This window comes from Haliotis rufescens, unplaced genomic scaffold, assembly GCF_023055435.1.
Source record: "Haliotis rufescens isolate VD_foot unplaced genomic scaffold, xgHalRufe1.0.p SCAF_13, whole genome shotgun sequence".
Taxonomy (NCBI): Eukaryota; Metazoa; Mollusca; class Gastropoda; order Lepetellida; family Haliotidae; genus Haliotis; species Haliotis rufescens.
The window spans coordinates 17,691,302-17,715,117 of record NW_025963813.1 but is presented as its reverse complement, the minus strand read 5'-3'; the positions used below and the strand labels follow the sequence as shown (position 1 = coordinate 17,715,117).

The window sequence follows — 23,816 nt, the reverse complement described above, 5'->3', positions numbered from 1 at the left end:
CACAAAGCATGACAAATTACACATAACACATGCATTATTGATGTAGTATGATAAATAAAGCTTGGAGGTTTTAAATTTGTTCAAAGATCGATGTTGTGTTAACAAGTAAGGGTTCAACATAAATTTGAAAGATTTGGACGTGCACTTTGTGCATGTGGACACAAATATTAGATTGCATTGTACAATTACAGGTTGCACTGGTGCATGTTTTATGTAACTAAATTGAGCCCTGATGTCTGACATTTCAAGGCCTGTTACTCTTGCAATGTTTCCTGGTTGAGTTGTTTGGTTTGCAGAGTCTTGTATAATATCGTTTAAGCTCTTTGCTATTTCAATATCTGGTTGTTTCAATGAAGGATAATGACAATGATGTAAATGTACAAATTTTCTGTTTTCATTGTTCAGGATCGATGATTTGATCCCTAATTGCTTTTTCAAACTCATGTAATACCTAATCCGATTCAGCAAGTATTCATCCACCTGTCCATGATCATAATGCTATGCTAACTGAAAACATTGATTTGTTTGAGCGGACAGAATGACAGCTTTAAACACATGTTCACTGAGAAATTGATCCTTACTCTTCATTGCCATACAATGGGACCAGGACTGTTTATATGCTAGTAATGGTGTATCACTAATCTTACATGTAACAGCTTGTGATACACATTCTGTGGCAGAAGTTATGTCTGTACATACTAAAATTATTGACTTTTACAGCTTCAGCAACGTTGATTGTTCAGGATATCTGTCAGCAGTGTTTGAAATTAAATTGTGCCCTTACTATTTGAATCTTGGGACCCTCTAAATCTTTAACTTGGGTTGTGACAAGGATGCCTTAACTTTCAGGCTTAATTTCAAACAGTTGAAACAAGGGAATATCCGTGTTAGAATAGGTCTTCAGCAACCCATCCTTGTCGTAATAGGTGACCATGCTTGTTGTAACAGGTGGGTGGTCAGCATGGTCAGGCTTGGTGACTTGGTTGATGCATGTCATCGTATCCCAATTGCGTGTATTGATGCTCATGATGGCAATTGCTGGATTGTCTGGTCAAGACTCGATTATTTCCAGGCCGCCGTCATGTAGCTGAAATATTGCTGAGTGTGGCGTTAAACAACAAACAAACAAACAAATCAAACACTTGAGGCAGTATTGTTGACCACTATTCTAATTGTTGTGTTTTTTATTTGCAGGGCTGTTGTTCTGATCAAAGTTAAAGATGTTGACGAGTTTGCCCCAACCTTCGAAAACTCCTCCTACTTTGCCACTGTGCAAGAAGGCAAGATGTACACCAGCATCGTGTCCTTGCGAGCATCTGATGGAGACAGATCTGCTGATTACCAGGGAATCTGTGACTATGAAATCCTTACGCCAGAGGTTCCATTTGAAATCGATCATAAGGGAAATCTTAAAAACACAGAGCCTTTGGATTTTAATATTCACCGAAATTACATTCTTAAGGTTGTAGCCAGCGATTGTGGCAAGAAAAGATCGAAACCTGTGTTCGTGAACATTGTGGTGGAGGAGTTATGCCGTAGTGGTTGGCAAGATGTGCGGGACCATATCCCATATGTCGCAGGAAGTGGCAGGCAAAAAATTGCCGATCATGCTCGTCTTCAACTTTGTGAAGAGGGATGCACACCTGAAAAAATAGCCGTAAGGATGACCCTAGCAACAAAACATATCGGCAAGGGCTGTGATCGTGATACATATTCTATTACATCCCAGAGAAAGCTCTGTGGTAAGTATTATCATGGTAGATGGAAATATGTTTGATCAATGGCCTGTGAGAGATATGGAGGCTTGTGTTTTGTGTTCTCCTTGGATCAAACAGGACACTCTGGAGAGAATTGGATTATATGTTGTTATAAGTATGTTGAAGTGGTGGAGTATGATTCATTGTTGTGTGAGACTCTTGTTTCTGAGAACAGTGCTATGTTCATTAGAACCGGTGAATCTAACATGTTGGAGGTCAAAAGGTCACTGTGCAATGCATATCCCAAATTTGTTACTTAAACTGAGCAGTAATTTTATTCTAAATGTTTTTTTTGCAGACAATTTACTTCATTCATAATTTGTAGTTTTGATTATTCAACTTCTACAAGTCAATGTGTTATGTCAATTGTCAATACAGAGAGGTATTGCAATATCGCTAAGGTCTTGTTTGTTTCAAATAATTGGTTTACAAGACCGACTGACCAAAGAAATTGAAAATTAGAAAAAAAACCCTAAAACTTTTTAGAGTTGTTTTGGGGCCAACCGTTTTACAAGAAATGGTGTATAATATGTTTACAAATTTTAATTAAAAAACAAACAATCTGTTTTTTCAGGTATCGTTTTGCTATACTCTCCTGATGGCATGACTTAGAAGTTTGTTTTTCGTTCATTGGTAGCAGTAGCAATCTGGAATTTGAAGTTATTTAAATATTTTCCCCCCCAACTCATTGAATTTTTTGCAAAACAACAATATACAATAGAAGGTGTAAACAACTATTTAGTTAGTGAAGGAGGATGGACTGTACAGTTTCTTTGTATGGTTTACATACTGACGTGAATTTGAAAGTCACTGGATAATATGTGAACGTGAAGTACACAACACTGGACATAAAGATGATCATATCACATGAACGCAGGCTTTTTGCCCTGACTTACAAAAGTGGGGGTCCAGGGAACCACGATAATTATTTTGAGGGTCCTAGCTGGCAGTATGAGGGTCTTGTAAAGTAAAGAAATGGTGTTGTGTACTGTATGTTTTGATAATTACTTTATGAATCAATGATTAAGTGGACAGTGGTCAAGATTAATAGATGAAATGACCTTCCATTACTACCCTTGATGTGCTGTAGGTACAATGGATATTATTGTGCATCTCCCGGGACACAGTATATTCTTTTTCTGCATCCAATCTCAACATTTGTGCGTACTGGATGCACGTGTGCGTTGCGTAAAACCCTGATGATCACCTGTTCCAGGTTGGGTAGCTGGACATTGTGTTGAACTTGTTGGATTTACTTTGAGCAGACACTGTTTCAGTTCCCTTAATATGTTGTTTCTCGTGGAACACACATTTCATTTGATGAAAATCTGTCTCTGAGAATACGCAAAATATTTGTTGACTTTTCACAGATTTCTTTGTATTTGGCTGTGCATTTTTGAAGAAGTCAGGATTCCAAATTGTTTTCTTTGATGTGTATGCGTGATTAACTGTGGAACTGAACTTTTTTCTCTTGTGAAATGATGGATGAGGATATTAACTGTGTTCATCATCATCACATTATGAACTGTTTTCACTACACGGATATGTGCATCCAGTATGCACAAGTGCATGGATTGGATGCAGAAAAAGATACTGAACATTGGATATGAATATATTTAAATTTGACATTTAATTTATCATTTATGTGAAAAGTCTCAGTATCCTATCCTATCCTACATGAGTAACACTAAGTAAAGTTTTCATGATCTTTTAATACCATTTACGTTACACCAAGTCAGTTCTGAAAATTCGTCCTTGTGGCTCTCATCAGGAGCTATAGTGTTATTGTTGAATAATGGGGTCATCTCGTCCCACAGTTGAACACAGTTAAGACACTGGTACACATAGGCTTCTTAGCCATCTGAAGTTCATTTTTAGCATGTTTAGAAGGACATTCTTTGGTTTTTGTGGAATCCTAATATTTATTAAACATTTTCTTTAGCAGTTGTTGTTGAGTTAGCAACTAAAAGTTCTAAACATGCTAATAGAATAGGGTTGAGCCCGGTAAATGAAATGAACAAAAAAGTTGCCATGACTTAATTTTAATGGTGATATACAACAGTGTATCATGGAATAACTTCTAAAATGATCCCCACTGGACATGGCAGGGTTAGAACTAACCTCGAAAGCTTTACAAGTCCAGGTAAGATTAAATATCCTTGTGATGTTAAAACAATAGGAAAATTTGTAATAGCCCTTGGCTTGCAGACTAGCGTTGAGTTCTTAACCATGTTACCTACGAAGTGAAATAGCTATTGAGCAGTTTGTTTCTGGCTAAACATAGTCAAATGTGTTTTTAGTGGTGTTTGCCACTGTCCACTGTTCGTGACAAAATAGAACACAAGTATTCTAATATTTTGCATTAAGTGTAAAAACCTTTAATTTCTTATTTTCTAAAATTATTAAACCTGTGAATACTTTCAAAGTTCAGAGGTAATAGATATAGGTAACTGTTCTTTTCTGAGTATTTTAGTTAAAAACAAGTTGCCCTGTTTTTTCAGTTAAGAATAGTAATATAAAGGTCTGTAGAAAAAAAGATATCAAACTCGACCTGAACATTGTGAAATATCTACCATGATAGACCTGGTAACAGTTGACATGATTACCTTACTTGATTGATGACAGAGAAATGTACGTCGATGACACATGATGGGATATAGGAGGAAAAAAACAGTGTGCAAATCAAGGGGGGGTCCTTGGGTCCTTTGAAGACCGCCCCCGTGGCCAAGTGGTAGAGCATCTGCCCGGAGAGGGGAAGGTCAGGGGTTCGATCCCCGGCTGCATCATACCAAAAGACGTTAAAAGATGGTACTTGGAAGCAACGTTGAACCCCATTTCACCTCCACTCACCTGGGGTCCTTGAGATCTTCTAAATGCAGTCTTATATGCAAAGTTAAAATGCCTCTGTAATTATGAAAAATTAGAACTTAATAAGTTTGATCAAAATATTTCTTTTCCTTGAATATTCCTGCCAAGGGTGCTTATTTTGGAATCCTTGATAAATCCATGAGATAGTTGTTAGTCTGGATCAGGGTTTAGTCATTACATATGTCATGGTATATGACAGCAATGATTATTATCTGTACTGGTACGTGTAATACCACTCAAATGACCTCAAATACTACTTGACAGTATTGTCATCATCATGATTATCATGAAGAAGTGCTGTTTGAACCATGTGTATCTAAGGTTTGCTTTCTTTAGCATTAAACCATCCTCTATTAAGTATTATCCAATGTGTATCCCTGAGCTGTCGTGATAAATACCCTTGCTTTGTTATGAACCCGATTCAAAAAGAGAAAACAAGAAATTCTCCAGCTGTAGCAAAATAAATATTAACTCACCAATTGCCTGTCATTAGTTAAAACATATTTGTGCCTTTTCTACGTTATGCTTGGACTAAGAGGCCTTACACAGCATAGTCATGCTACATACAGGTTATGCATAAAATTATTCAGTATCTTGTGTCGTAAATTCCAATGAATGCAAAGATGTTATATTTTAGATGTGGAATTAAAATGTAGTTCTACATATGTTCAATTCAGTTTTGCCCATAATGGTCTGGATTAGACTTGATGTTCAACAACCCTTGGTTGTCTACCAACAGTAGGTCATCAAATCCCAGATGTGTAGATCAATGTTCATGATATCAATCACTGGATTGTATGGTCCAGTTTTGATTATTGTTACACACACACACACACACACACACACACACACACACACACACACACACACACACACAACCTTGAAATTAACATGTCCCCAAGCCCAACATGAATTAAATTTCTAAATTAATTTCTACACCTGCTTGCGTTGTATTGTAACTCCCCACTGGAGATGCTGACTATGTTGTGTCTGCTGCAGGTGCTAGTGGAGAAAGTGTGGACCTACTGCCCTCTCCTTCCCTGGCTGCATGGACTCGCAACCTGCCCACCGACGATGGACATGAAAGTGACCAGCTCTTCTCTTTCGATGGCCATAGCAATGCCGTAGAAGTGCCGGATGTACATTTCAACCATACAATCCATGAACATTTCACCATTTCCACGTGGATGAAGCATGAGCCCTTGGAGACTTACTCCTCCCAGCACCGAGCCCCCAAGGAACATGTGCTCTGCATGTCTGATGGTGAACGTGAGTAGAATTAAATCACAGTTACTTGAAAGAGCTCACAGATTTCAGGACGAGACATGAAGCCACCAGTAATAGGAGACTATGGAAATCTAGAAGGACTTGTTGTTTTTATCATCACAAACTTATGTTAGACAAACCACTAGAATGGAACTGTGGACAAGTTCATGTAGCCCTGATATTCTGAGACAAAATTTTGAGTCTAATAGCCAGAATTTGTACGTTTACTTTTGCTTCTGTTTAAGTAGATATTACCCCAAAGAAGTCTTTAGCTAAGTTTACTGGACAGAAATTGTTTTTACTGGACCAGTACGTACAATGACATTCTACATATTGTATCACTGTCAGTTTATAGTTAAGTTATTGCTTCATAATAATCATAGATCATAGATTTAGTTTTGTAAAACATGCACCAGTGCAACCTATGTTTTAAAAAGCAATCTAATATTTATGGCCACGTACACAAAGTGCATGTCAAATATTCCAAATTTATGTCGAACCATTACTTGTTAACACAACATTGATCTTTGAACAAGTTCAATACCTCCAAGCTTTATTTACCATACTACATCAATAATGTATGTGTTATGTGTAATTTGTCATGCTTTTGCTGGGCTTGATGGCTTGGTAATGTTGTATAGTGTATTGGGAAGAGAGAATTCTTTGAATGGTGACAGAAGGCCGAAGTCAGAATGTCATCCTACTATTGTTTGCTTGTGACAGATATGAGCCGCCACCACTACTCCCTGTTTGTCCATGGAGAGAAGTTTGTGTTCCTGATGCGCCGTGAAGCCACATCACCAGAGGAGATGGAGATCTTCAAGCCCGCTGAGTGGCGGTGGCACATCCCCCAGGTCAATGATGGAGAATGGCACCACTATGCCATCAGTGTAGACTTCCCAGAGGTGAGTACTGGACACGAACAATCCAAACTCCCTGCATTATTTTGAATGGAGTCTTTAACATTTGGCATGTAGTAAATGGAAGTTCTTAGAGAAATAGGGTCTATGGGGTAGCCTAGTGGTTAAAGCATTGGCTTGTCACACTGAAGACCCGGGTTCGATTCCCCACATGGGTACAATGTGTGAAATCTGGTGTCCCCAATATTGTCATATTGCTGGAATATTGAAAAAAGCTGTGTAAAACCATACTCCCTCACTCACTCACTCTTAGAGAAATAGGCTATGTGAATTTCAGTGCCCTCTTGAAGGTTTTCCTGTGCTTTGGTTTTCTGTTGTGATTGCGAATTATGTTATAATATCTCTACCATTTTTTCTTCAGGTTCGACTCTACATTGATGGGAAACTGCTGATCCCCGACAAGATGAGTCTGGAGATTGTTGATGACTGGCCACTTCACTCCTCCCACAAAGTCCACTACACCAAGCTCACCATCGGGGCCTGTTGGCAGGGTAAGCTCCTGCCCTATCTCACACCACTGGCTCACATTAAGGGGGCCCTGGGGGCATTGAGGTTTACCCCCATAGTATTCAAATCTTGGGTCATTATTACAAGGAAACATTGACTTTCTGGCTCGATTTCAAATGCGGCACACACATGGCCTTTGGTTTAAAAGGTGATCAGTTACCATTGAAATGGGGCGTAGGGGTAGCCTAGTGGTTAAAGAGTTCACTTGTCACAACAGACCCATGAAGACCCGGGGTAGAATAGGTCTTCAGCAACCCATGCTTGCTGTAAAAGTTGACTGTGCTTGTCATAAGAGGCGACTAAGGGGATCGGGTAATCAGGCTTGCTGACCTGGTTGATGAATGTCATTGTACATTGTACTGCGTGGATCGATGCTCATGATGTCAATCACTGGGTTGTCTGGTCCAGATTCGATTATTTACAGACCGCTGTCATATAGCTGGAATATTGCTGAGTGCGGCGTTAAACAACAAACAAACAAGACTCGTCACAAGGAAGACCCAGGTTTGATTCCCCACATGGGTACAATGTGTGAAACCCCCTTTCTGGTGCCCCCTAGGATATTGCTGGAATATTGCTAAAAGCGGCATAAAAACATACTCACTTGCACATTCACTTACTCACCAATGTTACTGTTGGTGTGTTACTATTTTGTTTCTGATGGATTGTTACTGATGGATTGTTACTCTTGGAATATTACTCTTGAAATGTTTGCTGCTTATTGTCAAGACATTTAGATCTTTGTTTGTCTTTAGAGTGTCTTTTATGCATTGTGAAGGTGATTTTCTGTGAAATATAGGCATCTGATTGTGTACCTTAATAAAAACTGAACTTGCCTTGTTTACTTCCTGCCTTGTTCAGGTGTTGTATCTAGTTTCTGATTATCGTTTGGCAGGAGGAGAGAACCGATATGAGCATCACTTCCGGGGCTACCTGGCTGGTCTGTCTTTCCTGAAGGACAAGACAGAGAGCGATCGGGTTATCAAGTGCCTCAACAACTGCAAGGAGAACCTTGACTTTCATGCCCTCAATGACATGCAGAGTGGAACGGTAAATAGAGATTGTGTGTTTCTGTATCGTAAATATCAATTTTTGACTTATGCATCTACTGCTTTCTTTTGACAGAAAACACAGGGCTGTGTGAGGTCCAGCTGAAGAAGTTGTTCCATCCAGGTGTGAGGCAGACTCCATCACACAGCTCCCATGTGACCACGGAAGTGAAGACCTCACGCATCTTCACATTCCTGCTTGTCACCAGACTGACAAGTTGTGTCGAATAATCTGTGTGGTCACTTGGGCTCTGTGTGATGGAGTCTGCCTCACAATTGGTTGGACCAACTTCTTCTGCAGCTGGACCTCACACAGCACCATTTATCTTTCAAAAGAAACCAGTAAATGCATTAAGGAGTAATACAGAATAAGTATACAAATGAAAGAAAGTATTTTTATTTTGCTAAGTTTGTAACTTGTGTCTTTTATAAATGAAGGAAATTGCCACCTGCATCTCATTGCTTGTATCTTGGTGACATGTTCTGCTAGTCTCCATGTTGACTGCATATGTTTCTCAGCGTTTCATTGCTGACCTTTATTTGTCATTGCAGAGTGTCAGTTTCAACAGTGAGATGACAGAGTTCAGCATCAGCGGCCGTGACGTCACGGAGGTGGAGAAACTGATGCGGGAGGTGACCTATGTCAACGCCAGGACATACCCAACTCCCGGGCGCAGGAACCTCAAAGTCGAAACCACTGTTGTGTAAGTACTGGAATATTCACCCATCAATACACGTAGCTTCACAGATATGATCCACATGTACCGTGGTCTATTTCATATTCTGGGTCTGAAGTAGCAGTGACATTAAACAAGTGTAGGAATGCATGTCATGGGAAAAGACATGTTTGTTGCATCAACATTTTTTTAAATCATATTTTTTAAGATATTTGTATGTGCTTCAAGAAACGTGTTGGATCATGTCAATCTGCAAGTTGAGACACTTGTTCGAAGCCCGAGTCTAGTAAAATTCAGTTTGGTCTTGAAATCTCAGAAGGGGCGGTCAGGTAGCCTTGTGGTTAAAGCGTTCGCTAGTCACGCCGAAGACACAGGTTCAATTCCCAACATGGGTACAGTGTGTGAAGCCCATTTCTGGTGTCCCCCGCCTTGATATTGCTGGAATATTGCTAAAAACAGCATAAAAACATACTCACTCACTCACTGAAAGCTTAGAAATATTAGCCAATATAATACACTAATATTGACAGAAAATTATGCTTAGAGCTGAGTTCCGGCTCGTATCCTCAACATGTAGGACAAGAAATGACTAGAATTGCTTAGAGGACACAGTGATGTAGGCCAAAAGCAACATCACTAATTTGGACTATGGTGTTTCACTCAACTTTAAAGTACAAGTCCCTGATCTTGGCATATCTTGAATCTATCAGACTATTTTCACAAAATAAGCTCATAAGACGGATATGTTTGCAATGTGACATGAATCATTCAGTGTGTGGCAATGGTTCTTGTGTGCAGTTGTGACGGAGCTCCCAAGCAGCTGCCAACCATTGAGAGCTACGTGATGGTGCAGGAGCCTCCCAAGCCTATCATCACCATCGGCGGCGACACCAACCTCACCCGACTAATCTACCAGTTCGAACGGGGTCTCCGCATCTTCCAGGACGTCCACATCTACGCCACACAGCAGGAGGACGACGTTGATGTGGAACCTCTGGAAGACGATGAGGACAAGGCTTCCAAACTTGCCTACAAACTGTCCAAGTCCATGGTGCACCGTAAGTAGTCACCTCAACTGAACAATCTACATGACAAAGAATAAGCTGCATCTCTTAGAAAGCTTAATATGATGATCTTCAAGAAATGAATTTAGCAAACAGTTCTATCAATTAGATTAGAAAGATAATGTCTTTTGTGAAGTTCTGAAAAGCTGAAGGGGCACTGTTGGCTCAGTTGTTAAGGTGATGAAATTCACAATTTTGAATCCCAGAGTTGTCAGCTTCAGAAATTGGCACAACTTCCGTAGTCCTTGCCAAACTACCCAAAATTCAAGGTATCATAAGAATTAGTAGAAATTTATCATTTTAAGTGTTTTGCTATATATATATAGCTGACTAAACATTTTAGTTTCTACCACTTGTTATGCTGATAATATTAACAGGTTTGTCAGCGCCACACCCTCTTGTGTGTTTCATTAAACTGGCAAACGCCACATACTGTTTCTTCTGGATTTCCTCCCCCGTCAAGTTGACAGCTCTGATATAACTAATACTGTCTGAGCTACAGATAGGCAGTGTATATGCATAAAATACCCCCCCCCCCCCCCCCCCCCTCACCCCAAATATTCAAAACACAATTACTTTCAATCAACTTGTGTACAGAAACGCATGCATTAAATGAAGAACTCAAATGCATAAAAACAGCTCACGTAAATACCCAATGAAATTTTTTTAGCATGCGTACAAAAGAGCTAATTTCCAAAACACAATTACGACCTAATTTACTTTCAAGCCTATATATTTAGAACAGTTATATACATCTAAAATATTATTTCATTTTTTTTAAATCTTAAAAAGCTCACTAAATTTTGAAAAAAAACAATAGAGTGATGGATAGTGAAAAAATATTGGTTACCCAATGAAAAATGTAATAACCCAATTAAGATAGAAATTCGAGAATAAAAACTCAGTTGCACAAAAAGTTACCTGGAGCTCTGACTGTTCAAAGCAGCATTAAACAAAACTCACTCACTGATCTGACTTGTGTTCGTAAACATTTCCAGAATCCACTGAAGCCAAAACCGACCTGAAGGATGGTATTCTGATTGACTCATGCACCATCCAGGCCGACCCTCCACTCAACCTGTTCTATGAGCACCTGTCTCTGCCCACCCACATGATGGAGAACCTGGGACTGGAGTGGAGCGAAACCAACGATGGAGTTACTGTCACAAGTATGTCCAACGCCTCATCCAAGTGGTGCAGTTGTCACTCAGTAATTGAGGGGACTTGAATGGGGATTAGTTGTGATCAAGTTGGGAGCTGAAAACTACTGAAAACACCTGGGATCAGGACCCACTATCCTCAAAGTGATCTTAGAGCAACGATGATCGTAAACCTATGTTTAAGTATGGAAGTTACTATTAAGGTTAGTGCTAAGGTTGCTTTGTGGAATTGTACCCTGTTCCACAAAGCCATCTTGGTACTTACAATAGCCCCACACTTTAACATAGACTTACCCACTCATCTTTGCACTTTGATTATGTAAGGCCCTGTTTGATTTTGTTGTACATGGGTGTACACCTTCAGGAAACTGGCTTGTCTTCTCCAACTTTTGTTAATTATTGCAGCAAATAATGCTGATGGTTTTATGTCTTTGTCATGTGATGATAATGTAGTCAGTGTTTGAAATTAGGGGTCCTTTTCACATCTTGTTAATAATCTACAATTTTGGAGTCTCTAGCGATCTCAGGCTCAGCTTACAGGTAGAGAAAATACTTATACTTATCTGTCTGTAAATTAAGAATCACAAGTAGACAAGCTTCTTACTTAAAGTGCCATATCTTCAAAGACTAGGTGTAGTTTGGGAATATTTACGTTGTTTCTTTTGCAGATGCTGACAAGATGGAGCGCTACATTGGCGTGATCCGCAACATCCACTACTACCACAACCAGCCGGACATCCTTAACAGTCGTACACTGACTCTATCCTGCTCCTCACAGAACCAGAGATTTGTCTCCAACAAGTTCACCGTCAAGGTAATTCTAACTCAAGATTTGAAGTTGTAACTCTGTTCCTGTTCAGTGGCTGCCATGAGGCTATTGCCAGTCATGTCAAAGTCTGTGAGTTTATCCTCTTGTATGAAGCCCTTGTCAAGGGGACGCCTGACTGGTCTGGTGAATAGAGCATTTGCCTAGAGGGCGGGAGGTAGGTGTTCATACCAAAAGACGTTGAAAGATGGTACTTGTTGTTAAATACTTAGTGTGCTTGGCAAGAAGGGGATAAACAAGGACTGGTCAGCATGGAGTCGGTATAATGTGTCCGAGTGGCCCATGTATCCATGATAATCTGCGGCTTGGCATCTCAGTGGGCTAGCAATATTAAAAATGGCATAAGTCTGGACTAGTACAAACACACACATGTTATATAAGTGCAGTCATCATAAACGCGACATTACGACTAATTGCATCTTATGATGTCTGGGGAATTTCTTTCTGTTGACTCCAGTGACACAAGTCCAAATGCTTTAGCTTAACATTTACTGACAATGGATGCAAGTTAGGGCTAGTAGACAAGTCCTTGGGTAGACTGATGTAATCTTAGGCGTAAGTTGTTATGGCTGCGGTTTTCTCAGTCCAACTATCATTATCTAGTCAGATTTATTTGTCTGATTCTTCATAGTATTGGCAGCAAAAGAAATTGGCACTAGTCCTGTAGTCCTGTAGTCCTAGTCAATCTGCCCAATGGTTAAGGTATCAGAAGGAAAAGTAGAAATTTGCCCTATATAAGGCTTTTGCTACTTGTTATCATTATAAGGACTAGTGGACTAAAAATGTTAGTTTCTACCCGATTGGGATACTTAATGTTTCAATGGCGTTAATGCAGTGGGGTAAATATTTACAAATAGAAGACACTTCAGAATTTGAGAATGAAGCCTGATAATTTATTGTTCAAAATTTACCATTTCTGTTTATATGATTGAGGTCCCTTCTTATAAATGTTGGTGCACAAGAACACTGAGCAAATAATGTTTTGTTGTACAGAAATAACAGTAAGAAAGTGAAAGTGTTTATAGATTTATTAATTCTTAGGATCAGAGCTTTAGTTGAGCAAAATGATCAGATTGCATTAGCCGTATAGTAATATTATTGCTCAATAGGTAATAGACAACGCATTGTTCAAGACAACTTTCAAGGAAAACCGTTCATGTTCTCAGTCAGCACCACAATTTTCTGAATCCCATTTTTGGTGTCCCCTGCGTTGATATTTCTGAAATATTGCTACAAACGGCATAAGACCACACTGACAGTCAGCGGTTTCCTTTGTAACTCTTATGGACTGGAGAAAAATGGACTCATGTTTTTTTCTAGACCAGCTTCAACCTCAAGTCTGCAGCAAATGTCCTTTATTATCCCCTACTTACTTACTTACTTACTTTGGAGATTTAACGTGCACTTTCCGACTGATGCGTATTTCGCACACGGGCCCGGCCAGGCCATTTAATGTGTTTCCGAAAGGGGCGAAAGTGGTCTGTGCAACCCAAGAGGGGGGTTTTAGGGGTTGCTTATATAGAATTTGGGAATTTTGAGATGGAATAGATGCCGATGGGATTGGGGAGGAGAACTATGGGAGCTGGGTATGGTGGATGTTTGTTTGTTTTTGTGATTTTGATTTGGTAGGTTATTGTGTTTTTAGATGCGATTTATTAGTTCCGTTTTTTATTAAGAATACGCCTAAGGCCTTGAAGTTTTCTAGTTTATTTTGTGGGTTTAGTATTGCTTCTAGAGTTAGAGCCTTGTTTAGATTGAGGGTGGTTTGTAATGCGGTTCGATGTGATAGGTAGTGTGTGCAGTGGATGAGTGCGTGTTCTGGGGTTTCTCGTTGTTTGCAGTGTGGGCAGTTACCTGTAGTGTGTTTTTTAAATTTTTTTAGGTGGTTATTTAGGTTGGTGTGTCCTGTTTGGAGTTTAGTGATTACTCTGTCGATTTTTTTGGATGGATGGAGAATTTTTGGTTTGGTTAGTGGTTTGCTGAGCACTTTTTTGATTTGGCTATTTGAGTTTAGATATAGGTTATGCCATTTTTTGTGATTTTTTGCTTGTTTACACTTTTAATTTCTGATTTTGAGATGGGTAAGTTTAAGCTTATTTCTGGGATTTTGAGGGATAGTTTAGCTGCTTTATCAGCGTTTTCATTATCGTATATTCCTACGTGGGCGGGTATCCACAAGAAGGTTATTTGTTTGCCTGCCTTAGTTAGGTCGTTGGAACTTTTAAGTATTTTATTTTATTATCCCCAAATTCTCAGTGTTAATATAGGAAAAACTAATGTGATGGCTTGGTCTCAGTGACTTATGTCACACTGATAACACCACCAATAAAGAGGAAGTGGTTGAATTTTACATGATTGCATTGACTACAAAATTAAGATACCTGAGAAAATCAGGAGTTTAAAGAAATAATACATTTTCCCAGTGTGCATGCCAAGAGTATTTACCAGTCGTCTTGTATCCTTGATAAATCCCTCGTACTAGTTTTGACTTCAGTTCACCTAGATTCATTAGCTGGTTGTCTTACTCCAAACAGGTGCCCTTATTGTTAAATGTCACTCAGTGTTGAGTGGAGACTCAGTAGCCAGCCCTCTGAAAGCCAGGACTGTGTGCTACATAATGGCATGTGTCAGGGCTTGAGCTTGTGTCAATCAGCCACCTAATCACCTGCCTATTGTTGGAGGGCTCCTTGACCTAATTGCCTGGAGTGGCAGAGCTCAGAAGCTGATCATTTAAACCCCTGGTCAACCCCTTCATGCACTAACAAGAATCGCAACAGCCAGGGAATACTGAAATATAGATTCTCACAGCAAAATTGTCTTGTCGACATAATCCCTGCTAGTAAACATGAACTCTTTGGCTGTTTTCATTATTTTGGTAAGGTTTTTTATGAATTATATCTGATTCATTAACTCATTTCACTGCCAATATTTTCTTTGCTAGTCTGCTTCAGTTATACGTACAAAAGCATTTTGAGATACCTTGAGTTTGCCAATAAATCATAGTCCGTTTCGGTCAGGCTGACTGACTTCGTTGATGAATGGCATGGTATCCCAATTGCATGGTTTGATACCTAGTCAGTCACTGAATTGTCTGGTCCAGACTTGATTATGGACAGACCGCCATCATATAGCTGAAATATTGATGAATGCTGTGTTAAACAACAAAGAAACAAACAACTTCTTTATTGATGTGAACAATGTTTCAGAGGTATTTTTTTTCCCATCGTCAGGTGAATAGGTATTATCAGATTCACCGGATGAAGGGGCAAGAAGTAGCCCTGAAATGTTCTAGTCACGTTGTTATCCATAAAAGTGTAATGACTTCATGCTCTTCCAAATTCTAAATGTCTATCAAAGAGAGGTATTCTGTTATGTAATTTGCTGTGATTGCTGATGGCAGTGTTAACAAAATACACACTTGATGTAAAGAAACAAACACTTCCCATGTAGAGACTAGTCTGCTGTTTGTGTAGATGAGGCTACATTGTGTTGAATGTTTCAGCTGGTTGCTGTCCACGAGGTGCCCCAAGTCAAAGCTCACGCTAATGCCCAGCAGGCTGCAGCCTCCGCCCCAGTCAGGAATGCCCTAGAGAACGTCAAATCGGCCAGTGCTCAGCAGTTCGTAGCTACCTCATCCAGTAAGTAGAAAACCGTTTCGCACACGATTACTTAAATTAATTTTCTTCATTTTAATAGATACTTAAAATTTTGCATAATCTTTGAAGTTGATTGAATTTAAGTCTTAAAATTATTCCTGTGAAGATCTTGGTTAGAATTGGTCTTCAGCACCCCATGCTTGACGTAAGAGACAACTGACAGGATTGGGTGGTCAAGCTCGCTGACTTCTTTTATCATTTTCCAGTTGTTTCCAGACAACTGCCATATGGCTGGAATTTTAATGTGTGGTTGCGTTAAACAACAAACATATTTAGATATGAAAACTGAAAATGTCCGTAACAGTTAGTTTTGATCAATTCGTATTCGAGTGGAATTGGTAATAACCACTTGGAATACCATGTCAATGCCCAGTTTATTATGAATATTTCCATGCATCTTGCAGACTTCGGCATGGCAGCCATCATTGTTGTCTGCGTGGGCTTCCTGCTCTTTATGATCATCCTGGGAGTGATCCGCATCCGGGCAGCGCACCGACGTACCCAGGTCGTGCAGGTGGATGAAAAATGTGAGATGGAATGGGACAACTCGGCACTCAACATCACAGTCAACCCCATGGAACAAGAGGTGAGCTGCACTGAGGTTCAACTGGTATAGGGGAGATAACTCTAACCTATTTATTTGTACCTTTTCTCTGTCTGGTATACACATTTGTTAATGTCCCCAAGCACATCTTATACATTATCTTGTCGTCTTATGCTTTACAGGACATGGCTGGAAGTAAGGCTATATGTTGCCTCCTTCATCTCAATTTAATGAACTGGGATGATAATGTTCCAAGAATCTCCTCTGATTCTGTTACATTCTGGGTCAGTGTTGTGAAACATGCCATTACAATATACACATAAATCATGTGGTCCCCCCCAGGCAAACTTTCAGTGTGTTTTTCAAAAAGCCATTCTCATCCCTGTTTAAAGGGGCGGTTGGGTGGCCTTGTGTTAAATGTGTTCTCTCGTCATGCCGAAGGTCCAGGTTTGATTCCTCACAATGTGTGAAGCCCATTTCTTATCACTGTCTCTGAAATTGAGGCAAAATGGTGAAAACCATGTCATCTTCTGATGGCTCTTGTTTGCATTTGTCTGGAAGGCAGTCAGTTCTATATGTTGATTTCCCTTTTCAGGTTTTTGATTATGAAGATAATGGAATGCAGTCATTGAGAGACGAATCTGACAGTGACGACGATGGCAGCAGTTTCCACGATGACGGAGAAAGTTCTGACGAAGAGCCACCGAAGGTACCAACAAATGGACAAGACTTGGAATGGGACCATTCAAATCTTGGATTTTGAGAGACCATTCTATTATTATATTGAAAAAAAAATCTCTTTGAACTAAAAGGCTTTAATTGTGAAATTTAGTCAAAGATATGCGCTCGACTGGGCTTGGTCCAACAACTCACAAAGTCGATACATTTGAAAAAGTCAAAGCGTGCTGCCCAAAGGGCCTGGACTGAAATGAAAGTGGTATCATTACTGCTTCTGATCGACTGTGCTGACTGATGAATGTGAATACTATCTAGTATAATGGTCTCATCACTATGTATCCAACGAACCGCCGTCATGTTCCGATTGCAGCTTATCCTGTAGATATCCCCTGTGTTGCTTCTTCATAGTGTGTCTGCCTGCTTAAATTCAAGTGTTCGTTCGCACCTGTGTCCCTTCTGCAATTGGTTGTTCTCGTTGGTCCATATTATGACATTATTATTATTATGAGTCTTATTATTAATTATTGTACACTGTGTGATAATTATCTTACGAAAGAGGACAGTTGTTTCTAAAGCATTATACCAGACTTGAAGATTTTAGGTGTACATTTTGTTGACATTCCGGTTTGGTATAGTGTGTCTTTAGAAATTTTAAATATTGAATTTTAGACTGTAGTGTCTTATATCCTTTTTATACATGTGAAAGGAAGTTTTTTGTGGAATATCAAATGACACATTATTCTTTTCTTCTACGGTGCAAAGTTTTGTGAAAATTATTGTCACTCCACTCTGTGAGAATTTACTTTGTTACATAGTTGTTGTATAGAGTGATATCAAGAACTGTCTTAAGATAAGTTTTAGATTGTTGTGAATACACTGTGAAGTTATTTGTACGATTTACTATTTAGATGCTCGGAAAAGGGTGATTTGGTTGTGAATACCCTATAAAGGAATCATTAGCTTGTTAAGAAATGTAAACCGCACCCTTTTCAGTGTATCGTCACGTATATGGTTTTGCTAGATTTTCATGAAGCAGCGAGACGTACCTTGATTTTATCATCATTAGTTATCATTGATGGTTAGTTGTCATGTATTAGTTGTTGGTCTATAATCATAACTTTGATTAATTTATTGTAGATTTCAAGGAATTCAGTGTAGCCTGAAATTATTTCAATACAATAATCTGCCATGTAGCATCTATACTTTGAAATATTTGGTGGTAGTATTTGAAGTCATTGATGCAATTAGACTGTTACTAATAAACTAATCCTCATCCGATAAAATGTTTGTGCCAAAAAGTTAAAACCTGTTTGGAAATGGCATCATCAGCTCCATGCAAACTTACATTAGACAGGGTACTAGTTGGACTGTAGGATTAGTTGGTGCTCTAGATCATCATGTTAATTAAGTTTCAAAAATTCAAATGAAATCATCCTAAAGTGCTCTCTGCTTCATGCCGGGCCAAGGCTAAAGTTGTCTCACCCCCAAGTCCTGAAATTGTGTGTCAACACCTGGTGCTTTATTTGATTTTGCTTGCATGCTTTGCTCATCAAATTTATATATTTCTACCACTTTTTGTCTTGTGAAATTTGTATCTTAATTTCTTTTACAACATAATGGTGTTCACTTATTTTCAACTGCCAAGTCTAGAGGGGCATCCAGGATTTTGGTTGTTTGGTTGTCTCTAGAAACGGGTTTTCACTCCACGAAGTAGATCCCCTTTCTTACTAGCTCTTCTCCCAACAGTAAATTAATGATCAAATTATGAAAAATCAAAATATTGACCCCTGACCATTCTTGGATGCTCCCCTGGTTCTGCTCAAAGTCTCAAACGAAAATGGAGAAACATAAAGATTGCCATGTTGGGATTGCTATACTTTTAATGCTGCTGTTGAAAGTAATTTTTGGCCTGTGGTTAAAAAGTGTATATAGTAAAAGCTGAAAGCACAGGATACATTTGCAAGCTTATTTTTGTGGGTAATGTATGTTAAGTATGTTAAGTATTCAGTCAGTCAGTGACGAAGGAAACTGCCCAAGTAATCTAGATTAGTTTTTTAAGTCTGAGACATGTCCTAATTGCCTTTATTTGAGATGTGACAGCATGCTACTTGATTTTGAAACTGTTCCCGACATGGCACCATCTTGTAGTGACTTAGTCTCAGGGCTTTCAGCTGGTCTCTGAAAGTTCCTGTCACTCAAATGACCACTTTCTCCTTGGCCCAGATTAACTAACAGATATGTGGTTGTGCAGGAGGATCGTCATGTCAACTGTGTTTTGCATTTGTATATATTGTCTTCCTGTCAATAAAGCCAACCACACATAACCTGAGTCTGGTTTTCTTATTCATTTACAGGAACTAACAACCTAACAACTTGCATGCCTTTGAAATGCAGTAATACCAAGTCAGCTCGAATGGTCTGTCCTTGGATTGCTGGAAGAACATGCATGATGAGTGTAGCTCTAACAGAATTAATTTTCTTTCATGAAGAATCTTGGATGTGACATTTTGTGCTCCTGAGGACTCTGTTGGGAGAAAAGTGGAGTAGGTTTAGAATCACCCACACAACTTGCTGTCACAGTCAAGGAGTACATACTACATTCTGAGCTGAGGCAACTGGCTGTTACTTGTGACAGAAGCAACAGCATTGAAGACTCTGCTCCAAACTCGGTACCCATTTCCAGTCTGTCTAGACGTTGTTATCAGTGTCGTGTGTGAAACTGAGACTTGTCGTATGATATTGGGTAATCATTAGCTGGTTGAATAAATCACACATTTTTAGATAAGGGAAGGTGTGGGTTCTGAAGGATTTGAATCAAACCAGCCGACTTGTCATCTTCGGCTGGCATGGAAACAAGAACACACTACTTTCTGACCAATTTTGGCTGCACAGTATGGTTTCATCAATCAAGTGACATCAAGGTCGATTAGTAATTATGATCTCACTGATACGGAGTGTGTGGGTAATTGTAAATTCAATAAGCTGTCACATAAGATCACACTGCAGGTCGAACACAACTTGATTCAATAAGTGTCAATCGTTTCACAAGCTAATGACCTGGGTAGATTACATGCATCTTAGACTTTCCGTGAAAGGAGAATCGTTTGGCCTCCTGACGCCCACGGCTATAACTAGTCTTGTGGAGACAGTACAGAAATGACAAACCCAAAATTACATTGTACGTCGCGTCAATGCTAGAAGGCATTCGGATTTAGATTGTGTCCACCTCACTGCTAAAGAAACTGGAAATTAACAATGTTATTTTAAAAGTTGGAAAACGTGGCAGTTTAACCTCGTGTAGCACGGTATTCTCATGTATATAATCGTACTTCATTTTTGTGTTGAAATTATTTCAGGATTGCGTGAGGAAACATTGCTACAATAGCTGTTTTTTTACGTACTCAGGTTCACCAATATTTGCAGGTGAATTCGTATATGGGAGTTCGGTGGTTGCGGCACTTCGCGTGGGAGTGAGTGAGTTTGGTTTAACGCCGCTTTGAACAGTATCGCAGTTATATTACTGCACAGCGAATTACTGCACCTTAGACAACAGGGCCACCCCTTTCACCACTGCGATAGTCGTACATAGGAGTTACGATAATCGTAGAGCTACGACCGCTTAATAGAACGAAAACTGATTTGAAAACGGCAACACAACCAAGAATAATTGAAGAAAGGGTTATGTCGTGAAAGCGTACCACAGCAACATCGCATAGATCCCTATTTCGAGAAGATATCCTTTCTCTGGGTTTCTTGTTGACAGCAGGCAGACGGAAATCTGATCCTAACACTTACTCCACTGCGAGGCCCCCGCTCTAATCCCCCGACAAGCATTTCACACAAAATGGGCGTAATTCTTTTTACAGGCGTAATTTACAGGACGATATGATCAGCGATTTCTTTCTTTTCTGTTAAATGCCACACTCAGCAATATTCCAGCGAGATGACGTCGGCCTGTATATAATCGAGTCTGGACCAGACATACCAGTGGTTGATAATATGAGCAACGCCCCACGCCTCCGGGTTACGATGACACGTAATCATTAAGTTGCCCCGCATGGCAAACAGGTTGCCCGGGACCTTTTCTAATCCGGAATCCATATGAGGCCTTGCTGAGAAAGAATGGCTTACAGACCTTACGTGTGCCAATTCAGGAAATAACTAAATGCTTAGAATCAACACCGTAGCTTATAAAACATAAAGAGTAGGTAGGTCTTCACCGATTTTACGACTCGTCGATCCATGTGAGATAGGGCGATGCCGAACTTTACTACAGCGGTGGTATACTCCTCGATCACTAGGTGACGACACAGGCCTATAATTCAGGACAAGACAATGACACTGGTTTATTGCATTGTGACCTCGTGGGTTAACCCCGCTGCAATCTTGGGACAGTTTCCACCCACGTCACCTGGTATATCCACGACCAGACCGCGGTGTTGTGTGTACCAGACACTGAGACGAGGCTCTCATCGTCGAATGCACCTAACCAACCTGCTCCCCGCAGGGTAGTTGCTTTTGACGACGACATTTTCTAACATACAGTTCATAATATGACAGGTCTAAACTGACAAATGCCATCGCGGTAGGATTTGTACGGCGTTTTTAAGAGCCAAGAATGTTTTCGTCACACGGATTTAAGAATTGTTTAACTATACGTCGTCCAATTGTATGTTGTTTACGTGTAAAATAACACCGATGTATGTAGTCAACATTTTGTGGTTCAAATTAAAGTCTTATATACTCAAACACCTAAAAACGGCCACGTTCTTACGAATATTGAGAAGAGTATCTCAAAACTCTTTTTGAGATTTAATGTATAACAGTGTTGGCGAATAAGGACCTATACGCTTTCTAAAGTTTAAACCAAATCCAAAATTTCATATCGAATTCTGCCTTGCAAGTTTTGTTCTTTTAAATGATTGGTTAGTTTCATTCAATATGTTCAAGAGGGAAAGAACATTTTGAAGCTTGATTTTTTCTTTGACCACCAGGCTATAAAACAATTAAGGTGTGTTCGTACCATTACTGTATGCCCTGTATAATTGCCTATTACTTTCTTTTAATGTGTATACATGTACTGGGTTTCTGGTAAAACATAGAACTTTAGTAGCTTAAAAACGACATAAAGTTACCCTGTTTTTGATAGGTGTACACAGGACATCTGTCACACTGCAAAGCCATACAGTCAATATCATCATCATATTTTATTTTCATTTTTCGTTAAATTATTATGATGACCGTTATTTCTGTGCTCGAGTATATAAGGATTATATATCTATTTTATACAGAGTACCTTATGTAGTTTACAATTACTGTTCATCACCTTTGTCAAGTTTACAGTCGCTTGCTTTTAGCATTGTCAGTCCAATTAGCAATGCTGTCACAATCGTGCAGTGAATCATTTAAATGTCAGGTGCATTCGTATATCAACAGTATCGTATTCATGTTATTAATTCTAATTTGCACTAGCACATGGCTCTGAAAGGTGTAATAAAACATATAAATATTATGCTGACTTGTGTTTCATGTGCAGACCGCTTTGTGGTGGAGTGCTTGGAGAGCAGAATACCAAAATACCGTATTTCCTCTATTAGAACCAATACACGCCTGGTCTCCAATATACGCCGGACTCTACTTGACGAGGGACCATGCGATCTGTTCACATAATTGAAGCCGGACCTCTTTCAGACGCCATGAAACGGGAGCGGGTGGTCAGGCTCACTGACTTGGTTGATGCATGTCATCGTATCCTAATTGCGTGGATCGATGCTCATGATGTCAGTCGTCGATTATTTACAGACCGCCGTCATATAGCTGGAATATTGCTGAGTGCGGCGATAAGCAACAAAGAAACAAAATCAGACGCCATGTCTCTAATACTGTGATATGTTGAACATTATTTATGACCGTTTCCTTCAGGGGTACACTTTGTATTACTAAAATTTGGGATTCAGTACGGTAGGGAGTTGCCACTGTGCCAATATTCAACATATAGGATATACGCCGGGTAACCAGGAGACGCATGGTCCTACGCGTCTAATAGTAGAGGTGAGGTGAAATGGGGTTTAACGTCGCGTCCAAGATTATTGCACTTATATAGCGACGTGTATGCACGTGTATGTGTGTGTGTGTGGCTTCTTGTACTGGTCCGGACTGATGCCGATTTATAGTGCTAGCTCACTGAGATACCATGCCGCAGTTTAACATGAATACCCCACTCAGACACAGTATACTGACTCCGAGCCGACCAGTCCTTGTTTTAGCCCCTTAATGCCGAGCGCCAGACAGGGTAACAACAAGTACCATTTTGTACACGTCTTTTGGTATGACGCGGCTGTGGATCGAACTCCGGACCTTCCGCTCTCAGGGAGGACGCTCTACCACTAGACCACGGAGGCGGTCTCTAATAGTAGAAATACGTTACGTTAAAGATGATGCTTGTTGTTGCCTGTCTGACGCTTAACAATAAGAGGAGCTCGGAGTCGGTATACCTTGTCGGAGTGGGGTATTCTCAGTGGACAAGCAGTATAAAACCGGCATTAGTCCGGACTAGAACATGCAGCGCACACACAAACACTAACGGACACACACATGTCGCTATATAATCTTGAACGTGACGCTAAACCCCGTTTCATCTCGCCGCCCTGTTGTACAGGCGGCTTATGACACAATGTATATGCGTGTTCTGTCACAGTTTGTCTACTTATGAATTATACCAGCCGTGCCATATTAAACTTACGGCCAATATCAACCGTATATGCTACTCAATGAGGAGACCCGTGAACATCCGGGTTAGAATTGGTCTTTAGCTTTTCGTAAGAAGCGACTAACGGGATCGGGT

The 23,816-nt window shown here is 39.9% G+C and overlaps 1 protein-coding gene across 2 annotated transcripts in view; it reads left to right on the top strand.

Moving 5' to 3' along the window:
• Positions 1 to 22,484, top strand: part of LOC124132230 (calsyntenin-1-like) — a 31,178-nt gene extending 8,694 nt beyond the window's left edge. The window contains exons 4-16 of one of the 2 annotated variants that reach the window (XM_046496014.2): positions 1,195 to 1,742; positions 5,625 to 5,894; positions 6,615 to 6,796; positions 7,173 to 7,302; positions 8,214 to 8,368; positions 8,920 to 9,071; positions 9,843 to 10,102; positions 11,107 to 11,277; positions 11,937 to 12,082; positions 15,597 to 15,732; positions 16,155 to 16,336; positions 16,890 to 17,003; positions 19,327 to 22,484. In XM_046496014.2, the coding sequence (XP_046351970.1) occupies positions 1,195 to 1,742; positions 5,625 to 5,894; positions 6,615 to 6,796; positions 7,173 to 7,302; positions 8,214 to 8,368; positions 8,920 to 9,071; positions 9,843 to 10,102; positions 11,107 to 11,277; positions 11,937 to 12,082; positions 15,597 to 15,732; positions 16,155 to 16,336; positions 16,890 to 17,003; positions 19,327 to 19,341 (2,461 nt within the window). In that variant the 3' untranslated portion in view covers positions 19,342 to 22,484. Of the gene's footprint in view, positions 1 to 1,194; positions 1,743 to 5,624; positions 5,895 to 6,614; positions 6,797 to 7,172; positions 7,303 to 8,213; positions 8,369 to 8,919; positions 9,072 to 9,842; positions 10,103 to 11,106; positions 11,278 to 11,936; positions 12,083 to 15,596; positions 15,733 to 16,154; positions 16,337 to 16,889; positions 19,297 to 19,326 lie in introns of those variants that run through there. The other variant, XM_046496013.2, reaches the window with a different exon arrangement.
• Positions 22,485 to 23,816: the final 1,332 nt, after the last annotated feature.